The sequence below is a fragment of the Dichomitus squalens genome (genome assembly GCF_000275845.1).
Source record: "Dichomitus squalens LYAD-421 SS1 unplaced genomic scaffold DICSQscaffold_41, whole genome shotgun sequence".
Classification (NCBI taxonomy): Eukaryota; Fungi; Basidiomycota; class Agaricomycetes; order Polyporales; family Polyporaceae; genus Dichomitus; species Dichomitus squalens.
In genome coordinates, this window is record NW_006766923.1 from 12,047 (window position 1) to 30,042 (window position 17,996).

The following is a 17,996-nucleotide window of genomic DNA, read 5'->3' on the forward strand; positions in this document are numbered from 1 at the left end:
CTGAGAGTTCCTTTGGGGGGCGCTGAAGGAGATGCGGCGCCACGCTCTCACGACAAGCGCGCTGAAACCAGCTGTAACGCCGCCCTCCCTCGCGCGTCCCATCTGACCCTAGGCCACATCCGCCCATGCGCTGATCAGCACTCACGATGAGAGGTACAATCTTTTCGCGAGCACGACATGTAGATGATGCGGTGAAGGCGATGTGCGCGGCGGCGCGGGCTGCATGTCGCGCAGAGGTGGAAGAGGGCTTCTGGGTCCAGGTGCGCTCGTGTCTGGAATTCGTCCGTCTCTGCTTCTGCTTTGCACCCTTTCGATCGACTGTCCCTGCAAGCCCGTCGCGCTATGTCTTGTCGCCTTTCGGTCATCGGCTATATACCTCCCGCTGTACGATGCACTGTACATGCCTGAACATCTTCTATGCTCGCGCTTTGCTGTTTCCCTCCTCGCTGTTGTTCGTGCAATCCTCCAACGCCTCAAATGTGTCACAAAACTGCTCGCGCTCTCGTCTTCGCCTGTACATAGCGTCGTCTATCCAGCCACAGCCCGGATGTCTGTCGCGTCAGTACATACCAATGGAAGTGTGCCCATAATCACAGATTCCATCCGTCATCCTTCCGCCTGCCTTGCCATGGACTAGCCAATAGGTGCACCGGTTGGAGATCCTCGCTTTGTTCCGTCATGTCTACGAACCCTGCCCTTCTATTCTGCTCATACCCGCACGATTCCATGCGATGCCTCTGGGTTCTCACAGTTGGATCTACAATCCTGCCGTCGTCCTCGCCGTCCATGCCATGGGGGTGAGCGCCGATTTTGAGCGTTCGAGCACACGCGAATGCTCACAGCTTTTGCGTGCTCTGGTTTCGACGCTTGCATCCGCTTGATTAACACTCCGCTCACCGCTCAGGTTTCGAATACCTACGTGGTTCTTCCGGGTATGCGGGAGGTATGCGGCCGTCGTGAGCTCGGGTCGTATTTCGAAACCGGTACGTCTGGCCAAGGGGTTACGGTCGCTTCTCCTGACAACTTGAACTCGCAGATCTTCCCTTCCTTGCACACAAGGAAGACCAAGGCCGTGTATTCCGCGCTAACATAGCAAAGGCCGACATGTTGAGACGCGACGCCCACCAACGCTGTGACAGATGGGCTTCCTCACCTCCGCCTTGTGAGGCCGCATGTTGGATGGGGTTCCGTAAGAGCGGCCCCTTCTAGCCGCGCCCATGTGTGCGCCCTGGTCTTGCTGTGCACGCCCATCGCCATCCTTTGGCTGTCGATAGGACGCCCGTGCAGTGGGATGACTTACCTCGCCCCGCACAACATCTTGAACTCAGACCTGGCTTCCTGTCCTATTCGTCTCTGTATTCCGACCCGATTCTGACCGCCCCTTCCTAACCCCGTGAGGACCGACCCGGTGACTTTGATGACTTCGACCTGGAACCAATACTTTCCGCCGAAGCCTGAGTGGTCGATAGACGACGTTCCGGATCAGTCTGGCAAGGTGTTTCTAGTGACCGGGGGAAATACTGGCCTGGGTGCGTCCACCGTCCATTGAGCGCGGTGCCTGGCTGTATCGAAGATGAAACCTTGCTCACTTTGCGGTTATCTGTCGGAAACTAGGGTTCGCAACAGCGAAGGTGAGGATCGCGAGCAATAAGAGCTCAGGTGACGACCGGTAGCCCCGCGGAGATGCTCACGTCTGGTCACTTGGCAGGTGCTGCTGGCGCGCAACGCCAGAGTGTATATCACTAGCCGGGATAGGGACAAGGGGAGGCGGGCAGTCGACGAGCTGAGGAAGATATCCGAGGCGATACGTGTCCTGCACCTTGACCTGTCGGACTTGTATTCGGTGCGAAGGGCGGCAGACGAGTTCATGAGGTGTGTCCGTTTGTGGCTTAGCGTTTGTGATACGTTGAGCAGGTTGAATGACCGCATGACGGCGTCAGCAAGGAACACCAGCTGCATGTCCTCATCAACAACGCGTAAGCTCTCGCCGTAGCTCTAGGAACCAAAGCTAAACTCACGGTCGTTTAGCGGGATCATGAGCTCGCCAATAGTGTTGCTCACGAGACAGAGATACGACCTTCAGTTTGGGGTCAACGTTCTCGGTCATTTCTATCTCACGCAACTGCTGCTGCCGGTGCTGCTCGCTACCGCTAGAGCGACGGGACAGAAGGTCCGCGTGATTAACTACTCTTCCTTATTTGGTCCGGATGCCCGTATAGACTACACAACGCTCATGGATGGCCCCGTACGGAGAAAATGCTCGCCTGCACAGCTCTATAGGCAATCCAAGCTGGTGGGTGATACTTACCTGCATCTCCTTGTTGCGGCTGGTTTCGTATGTGTTGACGTGCATGCAAATGAATGAATCTGACAGGCCAACCTGCTCTTCGCACTCGGGCTTGCAGAGCAATATGGCGAGCAGGGAATCGTCTCGAGTGCAATCAACCCGGGGAATGTCCATACAGGCCTCTCGCGACACACGGGAGCTGTTACTGCATCAATATGGGTGTGTGCACAGAGTTATTCACTGTCGACTACAGATTTAAGGAGAAGTAATGATTTACTCTCTTCTTTGTAGGACATGTTCTCGCACAGTGTTTCGAAAGGCATACTGACGCCGTTATTCGCCGCGACCTCTCCCAAAGCAGATCTGCTTAACGGTAAAGTGAGTAATGTCGTTCCTACGTTGACAAGTTCATCGTATTGAATTTTGTGTCATAAACAGCTCCTCATTCCATGGGCGCGACTAGGACAGGTCCCGGCGAGCGTCCTTGAGCGTTGCGCTCAGGAGAATCTCTGGGATTGGCTCGAAGCCCAGACCGACTGCTTTGAGCGAATGAACCACGCCAAGTCGGACTCGACTGTGTTCCTCGAACATGGCATTGACAACGTCTCTGTAGTTTCCGTTCATTCCAAAGTGGCTGAGAACGAGGCCTTGTTAATCTGACTGACCGTGACGGACAGTTTAGCATGCGTTGATTGTATAAGACCTGGTACAATGTCTCGAGTGCGAGTTATGGTCGGGTATATAACAATGGTTCAGAAGACCTCTGGGGTCCTGCTATGGCCGGAACAACCCAGATAATGATACATCAAGAAGGACGTGTTGCACAGAGCCCCAGAGCACGTATCAGAGCACAAGAACAGAAAAAAATGTATGTCAAACGAGACAAGCAACGAGCGTCGAGACACTTCCCTTCGGGCAGTGTCCATCAGCACCACACCACCCCCTAGACAGTGTCAAACCCGCCCGTAGACAGACTCGGCGGCAGCGCGTCCGTCCCGTTCCCCCCACAAGTCACGTTGATGTCGTCCGTGAGCGTCAGCTCGACCGTCGACCCCTTCTGGAACACGTCCCAGTCCAGGAAGCAGTTGCTCTTCGCGGGCACGCCGTCGATCGTCACGTTCTGCACGAACACCGTGCCGCCCGTGCCGTTCGCGGGGTTCCCGACGAAGTTTGTCGCCTTGATGGTCGTGGTCGTGTTGAAGACGGGGTTGAAGAACGAGATGGAGGGGAAGTACGGGGACGAGAGGAGGTACTGGCGCGTCGCGGGCACGGGGTAGAGGCCGGCGAGGTAGGAGACGACGTAGGAGCCCATCGCGCCCGAGTCGTCGTTTCCTGGCAGCCCGTTCGTCGCGGTGCTGAAGAATTGGGAGATCACTTGGCGCGAGGTCTGCGTGGAGCGGCCGGGGGCGTTCGCGTAGTGGTACATGAACGGGATCTGCTGCGAAGGCTCGTCGGTGGAGTCGAAGTAGCTCTGCGGACGCGCGGTTGGGTCAACAATAGAAAGGAGATGCAGGGATGCGTGCTTACGTTGTTGAAGATGAAGTCAAGGCGGTGTATGAAGTTGTCGTTCCCCCCCTGCAGCTCAATCAACTTCGCAGTATCCTGCGGCGCGAATTGGGAGTACTGCAAGGCCACGACAGTCAGCTCCCCAGCCCTGCACACACACCCCAAGCCCAAGGCACATACCACGATCGGCGACGACTCGTAAAACCCGTCCGTGTTCGTATTGAACAAGAAGCAGTTCGACCCCGTCGGGTCGTGCACGCTGCAATGCCTCGGGTCCGTGCTCCCGAAGCTCCCGTTCTGGAACCGCGGCTGCACGAAGCCCACGATCTGCGCGTCGTCCACGCCCGGCACGGTCACGTTCGGGTCCCAGTAGTTGACGAAGTTGCCCGCGCGCGCGGCGTACTTCCGCGCGTCGTCGTTCTTGTCGAGCAGCTTGGCGACCTGCGAGATCGCGAAGTCGCCGAACGCGTACTCGAGCCCGCGCGACACCTGCTTCGTGTTCGCGCCCCCGGGCTCGATCAGGTCCTGCGGGATGTAGCCCGTCGACTTCCACACGTTCGCCTGGCGGCCCTGCAGGTTCCAGTCCGGCGGCTGGTCCTCGGCGTCCGCGAGGAGCGCCTGGTAGAGCGCGTCGGCGCTGACGTTGAGGTCCGCCGCGTGCTCGGCGTACTTGACGAAGAACTCGCCGAGGATGGGGTCGCCGTCTGTCGTGCAATACGAGGTCAGGGCGCGGTCGCGAGGGAGCAGATCTACGAGACAGAGACGCACTGCTGCCGCCCTGGATCCACTGCTGCGCGGTGGCCCCGCGGCACTCCGGGAGCCAGCCCTCGTGCTGCTGGATGTTGATCATGCCGCGGATGATGCGCGCGAACTCCTCCGGGTCGTGCAGGGACATGATCGGGTACAGCGTGCGGAACGTGTCCCACTGTAGTGCGTCCGGAGCCCGTCGTCAGCCGCGCGCATACAAATACAAGGAGCGAGCGCGCGACGCACGTTGCAGTAGAACGAGTCGTAGTACGGCTCCGTCGAGTTCCACAGCGGGTTCTCGCCCGAGTCTGTACGCGCATAGCAATCGTGTCGTCAGCGCCCCCGTCCTTCGCGACAAGGCAAACGGAGGAAGCAAGAACACGCACAGTCCGCAGGCGAGATGTGCGTCCGGTACAGCGACGTGTAGAACAGCGTGAGAGTGTCGCTGTCCACGCCGTCCGTCTCCACCTGCACCCTGCCCAGCAGCTCGTTCCACGCCTCGCGCGTCGCCCCGCGCACGCCCTCGAAGTCGAAGTCCGGGATCTCCGCCTCCGCGTTCGCGCACGCCTGGTCCGTCGAGATGAAGCTCATCCCCGCGCGCACGTATATCCCCGTCTCGCCCCCGCTCCCCGCGCCGTTCGTGCCGAAGCCGAGCAGCGCCCCGAGCTCGGAGCGGTACCCGGTGTACTCCTGCCCGCCGTCGACCATGCCGCGGATGGGCGAGTTCCCGAGGTAGGTGCCGAACTCGACGGGCGCTCCGAGGTCGAAGCCGACGCCCTTGAAGTCCATGCAGGTGTACACGCGGTAGATGCCGGGCCCGAAGGAGGCGGCGTACGTCGAGCCTGCGGTGACGCGCGCGGTGGTCGGGTCGATGTGGACGATGGGGAGCGTGTTGGACTGCTGGCCGTCGTTGGTGACGTCGACGACGAGGCGGGGGGTGTTCGTGTTGGCGGGGAAGGTGTACCTGCCGGCGCGAAGGGAGGTTAGTGCATTGGCGGGCGGGGCGGAGGACAAGCGGGGCGAGGAGAGATGCGCACCTATGGAGAGCCGTGCGCTTGGTAGCGGTCAGCTCGACGCGGATTCCCGTGCTCTAATCACCGCGCACACGTTCAGTTTCGCGGTCAGAGTTCCCGCCGAGGCCTCACGAACCCCAAAAGAAAGACACGCACGAGATTAGAGGCAAAGTACCCTGGCTCCGCGACGTCGTCGGGCGATCCTGCGGGCACACGTGTATTTCAGCACGGCCCCGCGGCCACGCAGCTCGGAAACGACACGCACCGTCGGCGAGGAGGTTGCGCTTCACCTTGCGCGAGTTGATGTCGCACGGGCACACCTCGAAGCGGTCGTCCGCGCCCTCGCCGCACGAGGCGAACGGCCACACCTTGAACACCGAGAGCGGGACGGACTGCAGGTCGGATGAAAACACGCCAGCGGGCGCACGCTCATGGTCAGCGCACGCAAGCAGGCGGATCGGGGGAAGGGGAAGGGAAAGCGGAAGAAGGGAGACGTACGCCGCCGGTCCCGTCGTCGTGCAGCTGCGAGAAGCCCGTGGCGGAGAAGGCCGGGTTCGCGTCGTACCCTGCGTGCTGTCCGTGCGCGAGCGGGCGGTCAGTCCCCCCGTTTGCAACGATAGCGATCAATGGCTAATAGTGATGTCTCCTACTGACGTTGTCGCCCGAGTCGGTGTCCATCCCGACCTTCACCATCCCGTGCGGGAGCGTAACGCCTACATCCCCGCACCCCGCACCCCGCACCCCAGCCGGTCAGAACCCGCACGCAGATATATAGCACCCCAAGGGCGTGCACGCACCTGGGAACGCGTGCCCGCTGCTCGTCGTGCCGATGAACAAGTCCACGACGCTCGCGGGGTCCGGCACGGGCACGTCCGCGCGCCGCCCGAACCAGTTCTTCGCGCTCCGCGCCGCGTCCTCCTCGACGTGCATCTGGCTTTGGTGCGCGTGGCGCGCGTGTGGGTGTGTGTGGGCAGAGTGCGCGCACACGAGCGTCGCGAGGCCCGCGAGGGCGACGAGCACGCGTACGGGGGCCGAGCGGGTCAGCATCTTCGAATTCGCCGCAGTGCCAGTAAGGAGTGTGCGAGGGTCCGACGGTGAGGGGCCTCTCTGTGTCGCTCTCCTCCGTGCCCCGCCCCGGCTGCTTCTTATACGGGCTCGGGTACGGTTGCGGGCTCGCTCGCGGCATCTTCTCAGCGCGGGCTCGGACGCATATGTAGGTAGAGATGGAAGCGGAAGCGAGCATAATTCGGTGATGCGGGTTTCCAGCGCCCGTGGGTGATTCACGAATCATGATCGCACGTAGGAGCGCACGCGTGCCGCCGGCGGGCAGCGCGGCGAGCCTGGAGAGAAGAGGAAGACGGGGATCAGGCGACGGGGGGGCTGGGGCTGCTGATCGCGCATCTGTCGCCGACGGCCTATTTTCGCAGGACGGTGCGCGTGGTCGCGCGCCAGGTGATCCTCCTCTCGCTTCGGAGCGCGATGACACCCATCCTAGTACGTTCTGCTCTTCGAGGGCAGGTAAGTAGTACTGGGCAGGCGCGGTGTTTGAGCGGTAGGATGGGTGTCGAAGTGGCCCAGAAGGCGGTCACGACGTCGACGTCAACATGGACGGTCTCACAGAAAGGGCTGTCGGCGGTGGGGCGTCGCGGAGAGAGACGCGGGTGGACGACGTTCTGCGGACGTACAATGGACCGCGCGAGGGTGCTCGTTACGGTACGCTCACTCCAGTCGGCGTAATGAAAGAACAAGAGCACACCCGGTTTGGAGGTCTGGAGCACAGATTGGGCACGAAGGTGAGGTCAAGAGGAAGAGCGGAAGCGGCAGGACGGGGGTCGGTCGGGAGATCAGAAGGAAAAGAAGCTGTATGGGGCATGCGTAAACGACGTCGGGGGGCGCCGCCTGACTCGCGCGACGGCCGCTCGTGACTTGGGATATGCTACGAGAGGCTGCTTCGACCAGGGGCAAGTACGACGTACGTCGGTCATGCTCGCGAGGAAGAGCAGGGGCCTGAAGAGGGCACGAGAGGGCCTTCTGATGCCCCGGACTTGACGCGCGCCGATGGGAGCGCCAAAAAGGTGCTTCGCTATCAGTGAGGAGAGCAGTTAACTCTGCGAGCTCTGCGAGCTGCGGAGTGGGAGCCTTGTGGGGATCAACAGGAGGCAATGACTGTTGGGGCATCATACAAAGCATACCTTCTCTTGATGGCAACCCAGTAGCCCAAGGGCCGCACCGCACTTACCAGACAACGAGACTTCGATTAATCGCAGACAGCAGCCCGGCGGGACACGATCAAGTCCACAGGCGGCAGCAGCAGCAGCAGCAGCAGCAGAGAAAGACGAGAGTGCAAGCCAGCTCATCAAGCGCCCAAACAACGCGTGACGTCACCGCCACCTGATCTGCGTCACTCACTTTCCATCAGTCACCCGGCTGCATGCGATGAGGCGGAAACGCTTTTATTCGGTCACCATAAGCTACCGCGGTCCTTGAGTACAAGCACCCCGCGGCATACTCAGAAGATGACCGCCCTGAGATACCCCGGCCAGGCCATTTGCTTGATTGTTCGAGACGTCCCTAGTATGCCAAACGATTCAACATCTCAAGCGTCAGTTGAAACCTCTGCGGTATCCCTGACCTCTCTCATTACCCGCTGAAACCCCGCTATTGCCGACCAATCCTTCCGGTAAGTCCTTGGAACCTTCTATATCATATAGGGGCCCATAAGCCTTCTACTTCTTCTTGCCTCAGGTCCTTCTCGCCTTTCGCCAGCACGGTCTTTCTTCTGTCCATATCCAAGCGTTCTAGACTCGCTCACCAGGCGGCATTCTGCGCTTGAGTGAGGTTCTCGCCCCGTTTTCTAATCACTTTCTCGCATTGTAGCTTCCAAACGAGACGTCCCGATTCCGACCGCAATATAGTCCATAAGGCGTCCATAGATTCCCTTCTTTGCAGCGCCGATGTCCGTCTCGAGAATAGCGCGTCCCGCGCCCAGGGCTGTTCCCAGTCCGCCTCCTTCCAAGGGACCCCCTTCTTTGCCCATACGTCTCCGAGCTCACCCCAGACGTCTGCCTGGCCGCCTGCTTCGCTTCTGAACATGCTCTGATTCATGGAGAACGTTACGATTTCACGCAACTGGCCACGTAGCAGGCTGCGTAACCACGTATCACGCAGTAGATTGATGGCGGAGCTCGCTAAGCTCTGTGTGTATGCAGTCACGCAGTCATGTAACTGCGCACCAATGGTAAGTTGTAACTGGGGCGCCCTTCAGCAGGAGTTCGGCGAAGGGCAAGGCTCAAGTCTGTACATCCCGCAAAGCCCTTGAGTAGACTCGTTTTGCCCGCATCGATAACTGGATGGATAGTAGAGAAAATTTGGATCATAGTCGATCTACATTGCGCAAGGAACGGACTTTGTCGTAGGGGCCACTGAGAACTTAGAACAGGATACTCGGCGTCGCTTACCCGACTCCGCGATTACACGACTGCACGCTTGTGTTGTAACTGCGAAAGCGAACGCGCGACTGCGTGCATGCATGCATGGCTACGTAGCCAGTCGCGTGCAATCGTCAACTCTCTGGATTCATGCGTCCGTCGTTCTCGCACACACCGCACATGGCCCTGAAGGCCAGCCTACAGTTGCAAGCGTACTCGAACAAAAAAAACTCATACAATACAGCAGCGTCAGCCGCGAGATACTACCCCCGCCTCGTTCAGTCGTTCACAACGTGTACCTGAAGTCGGGCGCGCGGTCCCCCAGCCTCCGCAGCTCCTCCGGCGACAGCTTCACCCCACTCTCCTCCGCCGCCGTCAGCGCCGAGTCGCGCTGCGCGTTGATGCGCATGTACGATATCACGACAATCGGGAGCGCGACGAACCCGATCCCGACGAACATCAGCTCGATCCCGTCTGTCCCCATGCGCGCGCACGCGGTCAGCCGAACGGCGCACGAAGGAGGAGGGAGAGGCACGCACGTCCCAGTACGTATCGCGGCGCGTCCTGCGTGCGGTAGATGTTGCTCGCGATCGCGCCCCCAAAGTTGCCGATCCCGATCTGCAGCGCCATCCCCACCCCGCGCTTGTAGTGCCCCGCGAGGTTGTTCCCGAGCCTGCGCCGTCCGTTCCCCCAATTTCAATCAGCGTCACGATCAGGACGCCTGTGTGCATGTGCGGGGTATGAGGGAAGGGGGGGGGGGCGGACGTACCATGCGACGACCCCGGGGAAGCCGGCGTACGCGCCCGCGACGATGAGGAACGTGCCAAAGTACTTCGGCCCGATGCTCACGTCCGCGATGTTGATTGCGAAGCCGACGAGGCAGAACACGAGCCCCGCGAGCACGAACGGCCACCGCTTCTTGATCTTGTCCGACCAGATCGCCCAGCAGAGCAGCGTCAGCGCTGTTCGGCGTCGCACGTTGTCGGCAGTCGCGGGTCAGCGTTCGGGCAGGTAACTCGAGCGAATGGATGTGGGGCACGTACTGGCGAAGACGTAGGGCGGGACGGTGAGCAGCTGGGAGATCGGGGTGCTGAAGCCGAAGCTTTCGGGAGGCCGAAGTCAGTCGTTGGCACCGAGTCCGATCATGGCTTCATTCAGTGGACGTACCCGTTGATGATTGACCTACGCATTCAACCCCGTAAGTCAGACACGAAGGTGAAGGGCAGCGCATCGAGTGCACTTACGGCAAAAACAACGAAATGCCGTAGACTTCCGACAGGAAAGTCAAAATTAGACCACGCGCGCACGCACAAGTGGCGAGACGGCGGACTCACGCGGGGTGATGATGGACATGTACACGAGGATGTGCATCCACACCTGCCAGTCGAGCAGGCACTCCCACAGGTGCCGCCACTCAAAGTGCTCCTCCTCCCCAACGGACGAGTTGTCGTACTCTGGCAGTCGACCCCACATCAACACAGCACGAGTAACAAATCACAAAGAACGAAATCACTGCAACGTACTCTTCCGGTGGACGACCCACGCGCGCTCCTCGGGCGTCAAGAACTCCGCCGTGTGTGGGAAGTCGACCATGACTGTCCGTCCGATGTCACCATCTTCTCCCCCAGTGAAGTGAAGGCACGCGCGCACGCACCAAAGAACGAGATGAAGCCGACGACGACGGTCGCGAGCCCCTCGATGATGAAGATCCACGACCAGCCGAGCATGCCCGCCGTGCCGGACATGAACGAGATCCCGAACGCGAGCAGGCCCGAGAACGCGCCCGCGAGCGTCGCGCCCCCGAAGAACACGCCGACGCGGTACTGCAGCATGTGGCGCGGGTACCAGAGCGACAGGCTGTGTGCAGACGCGGGCGCATCAGCGTCGTGCGGACAATGCAGCAGTATGTGGGGGTGGCTGACTAGTAGACGACCCCGGGGAAGAGCCCGGCTTCGGCGACGCCGAGGCAGATGCGCGTGCCGACGAGCTGGGGGTAGCTGCATAGCGCGGAGGGAGGGAGGGGGCAAGGATCAGTCATCGACATGTCAGATCGAGGGACGGGTGGCGTTATACTTTTTCACGAGGCCCATGAGCGTCCTGCAGCAGGAGGAGATTAGCGGTCGTTACGCAGATAGAAGGGCGTACGGGTGAGGAAAAGGGGCGTACATGATCATGCCCCAGACGAGCGTGATACCGGGCAGCCATTTCGACGGGCGGAACTTCTTGAGGACGAGGTTGGCTGGACATTCGAAGAGGCAGTATGGCTAGATGCGGACGAATGCATGAGGTTTTGCGAGGACAATAGGAACCGTGCGGGCGTACAACAAAGTACATCGTCTATAGACGTATTGAGTTCAATACCTTGATTTCTACCAGCTTACAGGAAGTGCTCACCAGCGCGATATTGTACTTGTTACCCGTCAAGTCCAGCTGCGTCGTGAGCCCCTGCAGCTTCGCGTTTCCTGGAAGCGGATCATGCATCAGTCTCCCTCTGCTCCCCCTCCTCTCTTCTTCCGTTGAGCAGCCTTGGGCAACAGGTGCACTCACCAATATTCCCTCGGTCCAGGAACGAGCACAGATACATCAACGTCAGGATGGGCATAAGCCGCATGTCGATCTTCCTCCACAGCCTCTTCTCCTCCTCGGCACTCAGCGTCGGGGGCGGCGGCAGGCGGTCGTCCCCACCGTACGCCAGCTCCTTGCGTGACTTGACCGAATTCTCCTCCACCGCGGACTCCGATGGGACCTTCTCGATGCTCGCCTTCTCTGACATTGCGCTACCGTGATGCTGTCCGATGAGGCTCGTTAGTGCGCTGTCGTCTCAGATCGAACGTTGCTTCGTGCAGTTCTTTCGATACGCGGAAATTGAACGGGTGTCCGCGGGAGTGCGGGGGGTTGGTGGGTGGGCGCGGGCGAACGAGTGAGCGAACGCGCGCGTACGTATTCAATCGAGAGTCCCGCGGGGTCTTATAGTTATAGCCTCTCCATGTCCACTTCCGGGACGCATCCGCCGCCCCGGTCCCGACCATGATTACACGCACCCTGGACAGCGACAGGAAGGAGCCGTTGGGGGCACACGCTCACGCTAATCATGTCGACGCCCCAAAAGAGCGAAAACGCGGAGCGGGAGGGAAGAGCCGGGCGAGCGTGTCGTGCTCGCTATCAGGCACTGTCCCTGCGGTGTTGAAAGCTTCTCGAGTAGGTAGCGCGGAAGGATGCGCGATTGGGATCCGTGTTCTCATGTGTGATGTGGGAGGCCAGTGCGCTCGTTCACAGGGTGTGGCAAATATGTCTCCCGGGTGGCGAGGGACAAATATCTGGAGATCTCTGGGCTAGTGCGGAGTATGTGCCGAGATGTTGGCACAGCTGGTGCGGGGAACTGTGGGGAAGCGAGCGCGCGGGAGATAGGTAAGAGCGTCCGGGGCAGCAAGTAGGATTGCTGCAGGCCGCCGCAGAGTCTAAGCGGGTCTTAGCTGGTATCTTGTGATCGCCGATAGAGGAATTGGCGTGTCTGGGAGAGATGGGGAGACGTCAGCTGTGGATGTGTAGATGGACGCATGACGCCTGAGGCGTACCTGATACGGCCTAGCCTATAGGGCGTACTGATACTTACGGGGATAGACGAGAGTGCACAGAGGCGCGTGAGAGATTGCGCTGCGCTGCGCAGAGTGTCGAAAGCCGAAAACAACTCAAAATGAACGCTTGAATGACACCTGACATTCAGCGGTGTGGTGTTGCCGGCATTCGCTGTTGGATCTGCTAGGGGGTTTACGCCAGAGATGCGTAGATAGTTGACCAGTGAGAAGAGGCAAAGAGCGTTCTAACAGATACTCACGATACTCTCGCGGGCCCGTTTCGCCGGCTCGCGACGGCGTCGGAGAAGATTAACAGTCAGGAAGGGGGGAGACGGAAGTGGGGATGTACAAAGAAACGCCTCAATGCGAGGCTGACACGAATTCGTCAGAACGAAGGTGTAACATAACCGACCAGAGTTGTGAAAGCAAAAGCGAACGTGGTCGCATCCTCATGGCTTGTAGTGCTAGGCATTCCCCGGCACCTTCCGAGCAGAACAGCAATCTTCATGCTACGGTACCGTCTTCCACACCGGACTCCAGAACTGAGCTACATACTTATGTCGTCTCCTTCCAAGTTCGCTTCCTGATGTTCCAGGCTATTGTGGGGCAAGCTGGTAGCGCCGATCTGACTGTCTGGAGACTGAGTACAGGAGTTTGAGTCAGTCTATGTAGAAGGGAGCAGACTGTGCTGCAAACCAAACTTTCATCAAGTACTACCAAGACTCACTCGCTTCACTACGCTTCAGAGAATCGACAGGTACGGGCTAAGGAAATTATATAGAAATGTATGCGCCTGGTGGCAGCGTCTCTTCTTCGATGGGTTGCAACGAGTTGAGTGCTCGGATGGAGAGCGGGCGGGGGTGACCGGACAATATTTGGCGCCCGGGTTGACCCGGCGGCTGAAAGCTGGCTTGCCGCTGGCAGACTCTCGTCTAAACCATGAGTGGAATCCTGATGGTTGTGATGAGGATGAGGTGCTTCATCGATGTCATAACATCCTACGACAGCTATATCATGGAACCTATGCTCTAGTCAGCATACCTATGCATACCTTCAGTCCTCCAGGCTCCGGACTTTCTCTCAAGGCAAACCCCGACGTGCGTGGGAAACTTCCTTGTCGGGCGGATTATGGCGAACGTCAGGGTGAAAGGGACGTCGGGGAGTATATAGGCATAGCATCCGCTCGACGTTGGTGGGGATGATTTGACCCTCTCTTCTGCACAACTCGACGACTCTATTCGATTGGTTCTGCAGCAGTAGAGTCACTCAGTCTGACATATCTGTCGCCGACTGTCGATCGGGTCTACACGAAGCTGCGACGGCGGTGCCGCAACTGCAGCATCAACCAGTCATCTCTCCCCCGGCCAGTTCTCGGACTCCTGACTTGGGACCGGGCTCCTCAAGTGCGATCCACGTTCGTCATACTCCGGTGCCACTGTACGTTATGCGCACGGTCTTCTGGACCACACGAGGCTGACTTATCGCCAAATCGGTGGCACCTCACGTCCGCTCTTGGTAGCCTCGCACGTACAGCAGTCTGCCGCCAGACATCAAGCTTCCTTGTGCCGCAGGTAGATTGCTTCTTTGTCTCTCCTTGATACGTTGTGACGCATTTGACGACGCTGAAACGGACATCATCCCGCCCGGATCGGAAAGAGGCCACTGCATTCTGCCTGATTTCGTAGTCGCTGCGGTGCTTTCCGAAGCACAAACGCCTTAGTACGTGAGATACGCCCCCTCCACATCTGCTGCATGTCCCGGCACGAGGCTCATATATCATCGTCCTAGGATTCCTCATAAGAGGCCCCCCGGCTGCCTCGACTGTGAAAGACTCGAAGTCCATCACGGCCGCCTTGTCGCCGCCCGTACACCCGTCGCCGAGACGCCACGCCACTCTGTCTCCGCACCCGTCACTTGTACGTGTACGTGTTCAAGACACTGCTAAGACCCCACCCGAACAAGCCAAAATGAGGGGCAGACACCGGAGCCACCGTCTCATGCATGGTAAGTCATGGAGCCTTTCAGCTAGCTCTTCTCCCCATGCCCCGTAGCCGTCCCAGCCGGGCAACCAGTGCCCGTTCCTCCACACTTCATTAACCTGCTCGGTATGCCAGTTGGCGTCGGCGATGAGACGACCCCTGGCTTCGCGATGCCCGCCCAGGCAGGAGAGATGGTCGAGTTCGACCTGAGCAAGGAGTCTATCGAGCCGGTCGAGGACGTCGTGCCCCAGGGCCCCCCAGGAAGTGTGCTTGAGATCAAGTACCTGCACGAGATCCACGACGTCTTCAAGAACCAATGGACGATCCGCCCAGCGCCAGCACAGACGGAGGACGGGCAAGGTGGTAGCAGGAACGATGCGCAGAAGTACAACGTGTACGCGTTCGCGGTGATCCGCAAGTTCAACCACAGCCAGGACGGGAAGACGAACACGTTCAACGTCACGACGGTGCTCCAGATCAACTCCCCCGAGCTGATCAAGGTCGGCCAAGATGTCATCGGGCACGTGCAGGGCATCTCCTGGACAGCTAAGCCGCTCCGAGTGCGTTCGCTTCTTCCTCCTGTCGTGTTCCGTTCGCGTTCTGCCGCTTGCAAGCCCAAAGGCTAAAACTCTATCTCACTCCCAGATTGATCCGAATACCCTCCTCGCATGGTTCCCGGAGCTGCAAGCCTTCGCCGACGACCTCACGGGCAAAGTGGCGAACGAACCCGAGGACTCCCCGCTCCGCACCACCCACCAGCACCTCTCGCATCTCCTCGGCTATCTCAAGGACACGTACGGCAGCACGCTCGACAACCTCTCCTCCCTCCTCAAGCACGACGAGATCACGTTCGACCTCCTCTGGTCGCTCTTCGTCCCCGGCAAGACCACGCTCTACACGCTCTGTCCGATCACGTCCGAGCCGCGGTGCGTGCGCCTCGTTCACTCAGAGCTCTGCCAGAAAGCGGACAACCAGGCGCCCGTGTCCGCGGCATACGACCCAACGGGGCTGCTCACGTCTAAGCACTCTCAGGAGCAGCAGATGCAGTACTTCTGGCGCCTCGTCGTCGAGTACGTCGAGGTCGACATTGGGGCGCCCGCGGACAACCTGGGCGAGCTCGGCACGGGCGCGAACGCGCGGGCGGGCCAGAAGACGAGCTTTGGGTACGCGGGGCTGGGCAGGGTGATCGACGTGCCGCGGTTCAAGGGCGCGAAGAGGATCCCGTCGCTGATCGCATACCCCATCCAGCACTACCCCGGGCCTGGGGGCGTGGAGGGCTTGAAGCAGCGTCTGATTGAGCGCGGGAAGAAGTGGGCGTCGCTAGCGGGTGGCATGCATCACGTCGCGTATCGCGGACTTGCGTTCAGGTTCAAAGAGACTCACCACATCAAAGCCTCTGTAAGTCGCGCATACATCACTGGACTTGTTCTTTCTTTAGGCGCTGACATAATTACGATGATAGGTGAACTCGAGGATCATGATTGACCGGAGTCAGTTGCCTTCTTTGCGGTACCGAACGGTACCAGTATGTTCGAGTGGTGAGCCAGCTAACCGGCATGGGCTTATACAGAAACCTTTGCCGACACGGTGCCCAATTATCCGATGCTCCCCCGCGTGACCAAGAACCTCGCTGGCCAGGATATTGATAGGCATGCTCAGCGCGCGAATGCCATAATCGTCCCAGACACCAGTGCAGATCGGGAGCTAACGGAGGAGGAGCTCCTGCTCACGTCGCCAATCGTGTATGGGTTCAGTTTCGCAGACAAGCAGTGGTGTGAGTGTTTATTGCTCATTTTCTTGGCCTTGTTCCTGAAGCTATTCTGGGATGGGATCGTGTCTTCTTTCTGCAGTCGAGTTCATTGTCGAGCGAGTGGAGCACTTCACCTGGAACGACGAGGCTTTTGAGCAGCTGGTCATCCCAGCGAAGCACAAACAAGTCCTGAGGACGCTTGTCGAGTCGCATAATGCGGGCGCGTCGAAGAAGTTTGATGACTTCGTCACAGGCAAAGGACATGGTCTGGTCATCAACCTCTTCGGCAACCCGGGGACGGGCAAGAGCCTGACCGCCGAAGCGATGAGCGAATGTACGTTTCATGTCGTGTCTACTTTCTGCGACTACACGCTCATCTCAGCCGCGTGCTATCCTTGTAGACGTGCGAAGTAAGTCGCTGTGATTTGGAGCGCTGGCGCTGCCTTTACCTTTCCTGCTCACTAACCGGTATCGTGTTCTCATGTTTTTATAGAACCACTGTATGTCGTGGGCGCAGCGGACCTGGGTACCCACGCCGAAGCACTGGACAATAACCTCACCATCATCCTGAAGGTGTCGGCGATCTGGGGTGCTGTCGTGCTCATCGATGAAGCGGATGTCTTCCTCGAGGAACGTACCTTAGCTCATCTGGAGCGGAACGCCATGGTCGCGGTCTTCCTCCGGCAGCTGGAGTGAGCTTTTGTACTCTATATCTTGGTCTGGGACTCGTTACTAACCACCTCACGTCATCACCCTCCAATCTCGCCTCAAGATACTTCCGCGGCATCCTCTTCCTCACGACAAACAGAGTCCGCGTATTCGATGAGGCGTTCCAATCCCGTATACACGTTTCGCTCCGATACGCGGACCTCTCGTCGGATGCGAAACGCCAGATCTGGCTCGCGTTCCTCAAGCGCGTCAATGGCAACCTGCCCAACGGTGGGATCTCGCATGACGAGCTGCGCTCGCTCGGGGAGAAGAAGGTCAACGGGCGGCAGATCAAGAATATCGTCAAGACTGCGGGGGCGCTGGCACAAGGTCGACAAGAGAAGCTCGGTTTCGCGCATCTCGAGCAGGTGTTAGACTTGATGGAGCAGTTCGATACCGCGTATGTCTTCAATTTTGACCAATGAGCCTTCACTGATTGTATATTCTCAGGCATATCATGTATCAATAGAGTTTCCTCCTGACTGTGTATTCGAAGAGTTGCTGTACCCTACTAGTACCCCGGATTCAGGACGTGTATAGATTACAAGCCGTTCGCGCTTTCTCTCCGAATGTGTCGTAATTCTTCGACGTTCACCCATATTATAGAGCGCTCAGAAAGCCTTTGTTCCAGAAGATATGCTGGTGGAGATAAAGGGAGAATAAAGAGGTCTGTCCATCCAATGTGTCGGGGACGTAGCATGTCTCTCCTTGGTACGTACATCTCGCCGCGCGCCTTCCTACGACAGCCCTCTTGACAGTACTTACCAGTTGTAGTTCAGCCATACAAAAGAACCTGACTCTCTCCCTTACGTGCACCGTCCCGAACATGCCATCGTGTCAATCACACATCTTCTGATGCCTTGCGGATCGTACATCACGTGTGGGAACGACCCGATTAAAGGCGCCGCTCTGGCTCGAAGAGGCCCGCAACCGGCGCGAGATGCCTGCAATGCGCCTCCTTACCGCCATTGTTCCTATCACCGTTGCGCGACGTACAGCTCAC

The 17,996-nt window shown here is 59.0% G+C and overlaps 5 protein-coding genes across 5 annotated transcripts; 2 read left to right on the top strand and 3 right to left on the bottom strand.

Moving 5' to 3' along the window:
* Positions 1-1,417: 1,417 nt before the first annotated feature.
* On the top strand, positions 1,418-2,947 carry DICSQDRAFT_173083 (NAD(P)-binding protein; the record flags this gene model as incomplete). Its single annotated transcript, XM_007368877.1, has 8 exons — positions 1,418-1,529; positions 1,615-1,631; positions 1,709-1,872; positions 1,941-1,976; positions 2,029-2,293; positions 2,375-2,506; positions 2,579-2,665; positions 2,726-2,947. The coding sequence occupies 8 exons, from the start codon at positions 1,418-1,420 to the stop codon at positions 2,945-2,947; spliced, it is 1,035 nt and encodes a 344-aa protein (XP_007368939.1).
* A 283-nt stretch (positions 2,948-3,230) lies between these two features.
* Positions 3,231-6,483, bottom strand: DICSQDRAFT_67314 (glycoside hydrolase family 92 protein; the record flags this gene model as incomplete). The annotated part of the gene is made up of 12 exons (XM_007368878.1): positions 3,231-3,758; positions 3,815-3,910; positions 3,974-4,497; positions 4,562-4,718; positions 4,787-4,848; positions 4,927-5,504; positions 5,578-5,630; positions 5,710-5,756; positions 5,819-5,945; positions 6,052-6,126; positions 6,208-6,266; positions 6,351-6,483. The coding sequence occupies 12 exons, from the start codon at positions 6,481-6,483 to the stop codon at positions 3,231-3,233; spliced, it is 2,439 nt and encodes an 812-aa protein (XP_007368940.1).
* A 1,878-nt stretch (positions 6,484-8,361) lies between these two features.
* On the bottom strand, positions 8,362-8,658 carry DICSQDRAFT_67272 (uncharacterized protein; the record flags this gene model as incomplete). The annotated part of the gene is made up of 1 exon (XM_007368879.1): positions 8,362-8,658. One exon carries the CDS (start codon positions 8,656-8,658, stop codon positions 8,362-8,364), a length of 297 nt encoding a protein of 98 aa, XP_007368941.1.
* A 609-nt stretch (positions 8,659-9,267) lies between these two features.
* DICSQDRAFT_156849 (MFS general substrate transporter) lies at positions 9,268-11,894 on the bottom strand (the record flags this gene model as incomplete). Its single annotated transcript, XM_007368880.1, has 14 exons — positions 11,529-11,894; positions 11,376-11,443; positions 11,304-11,318; positions 11,148-11,245; positions 11,055-11,078; positions 10,904-10,978; positions 10,636-10,838; positions 10,505-10,576; positions 10,316-10,435; positions 10,226-10,250; positions 10,025-10,083; positions 9,751-9,943; positions 9,521-9,654; positions 9,268-9,455 (listed from the first exon to the last, which is right to left on the bottom strand). Exons 1-14 carry the CDS (start codon positions 11,752-11,754, stop codon positions 9,268-9,270), a joined length of 1,500 nt encoding a protein of 499 aa, XP_007368942.1. The 5' UTR covers positions 11,755-11,894.
* A 2,769-nt stretch (positions 11,895-14,663) lies between these two features.
* On the top strand, positions 14,664-17,418 carry DICSQDRAFT_173086 (P-loop containing nucleoside triphosphate hydrolase protein; the record flags this gene model as incomplete). The annotated part of the gene is made up of 8 exons (XM_007368881.1): positions 14,664-15,095; positions 15,181-15,933; positions 15,998-16,025; positions 16,106-16,309; positions 16,386-16,619; positions 16,687-16,695; positions 16,779-16,977; positions 17,058-17,418. 8 exons carry the CDS (start codon positions 14,664-14,666, stop codon positions 17,416-17,418), a joined length of 2,220 nt encoding a protein of 739 aa, XP_007368943.1.
* Positions 17,419-17,996: the final 578 nt, after the last annotated feature.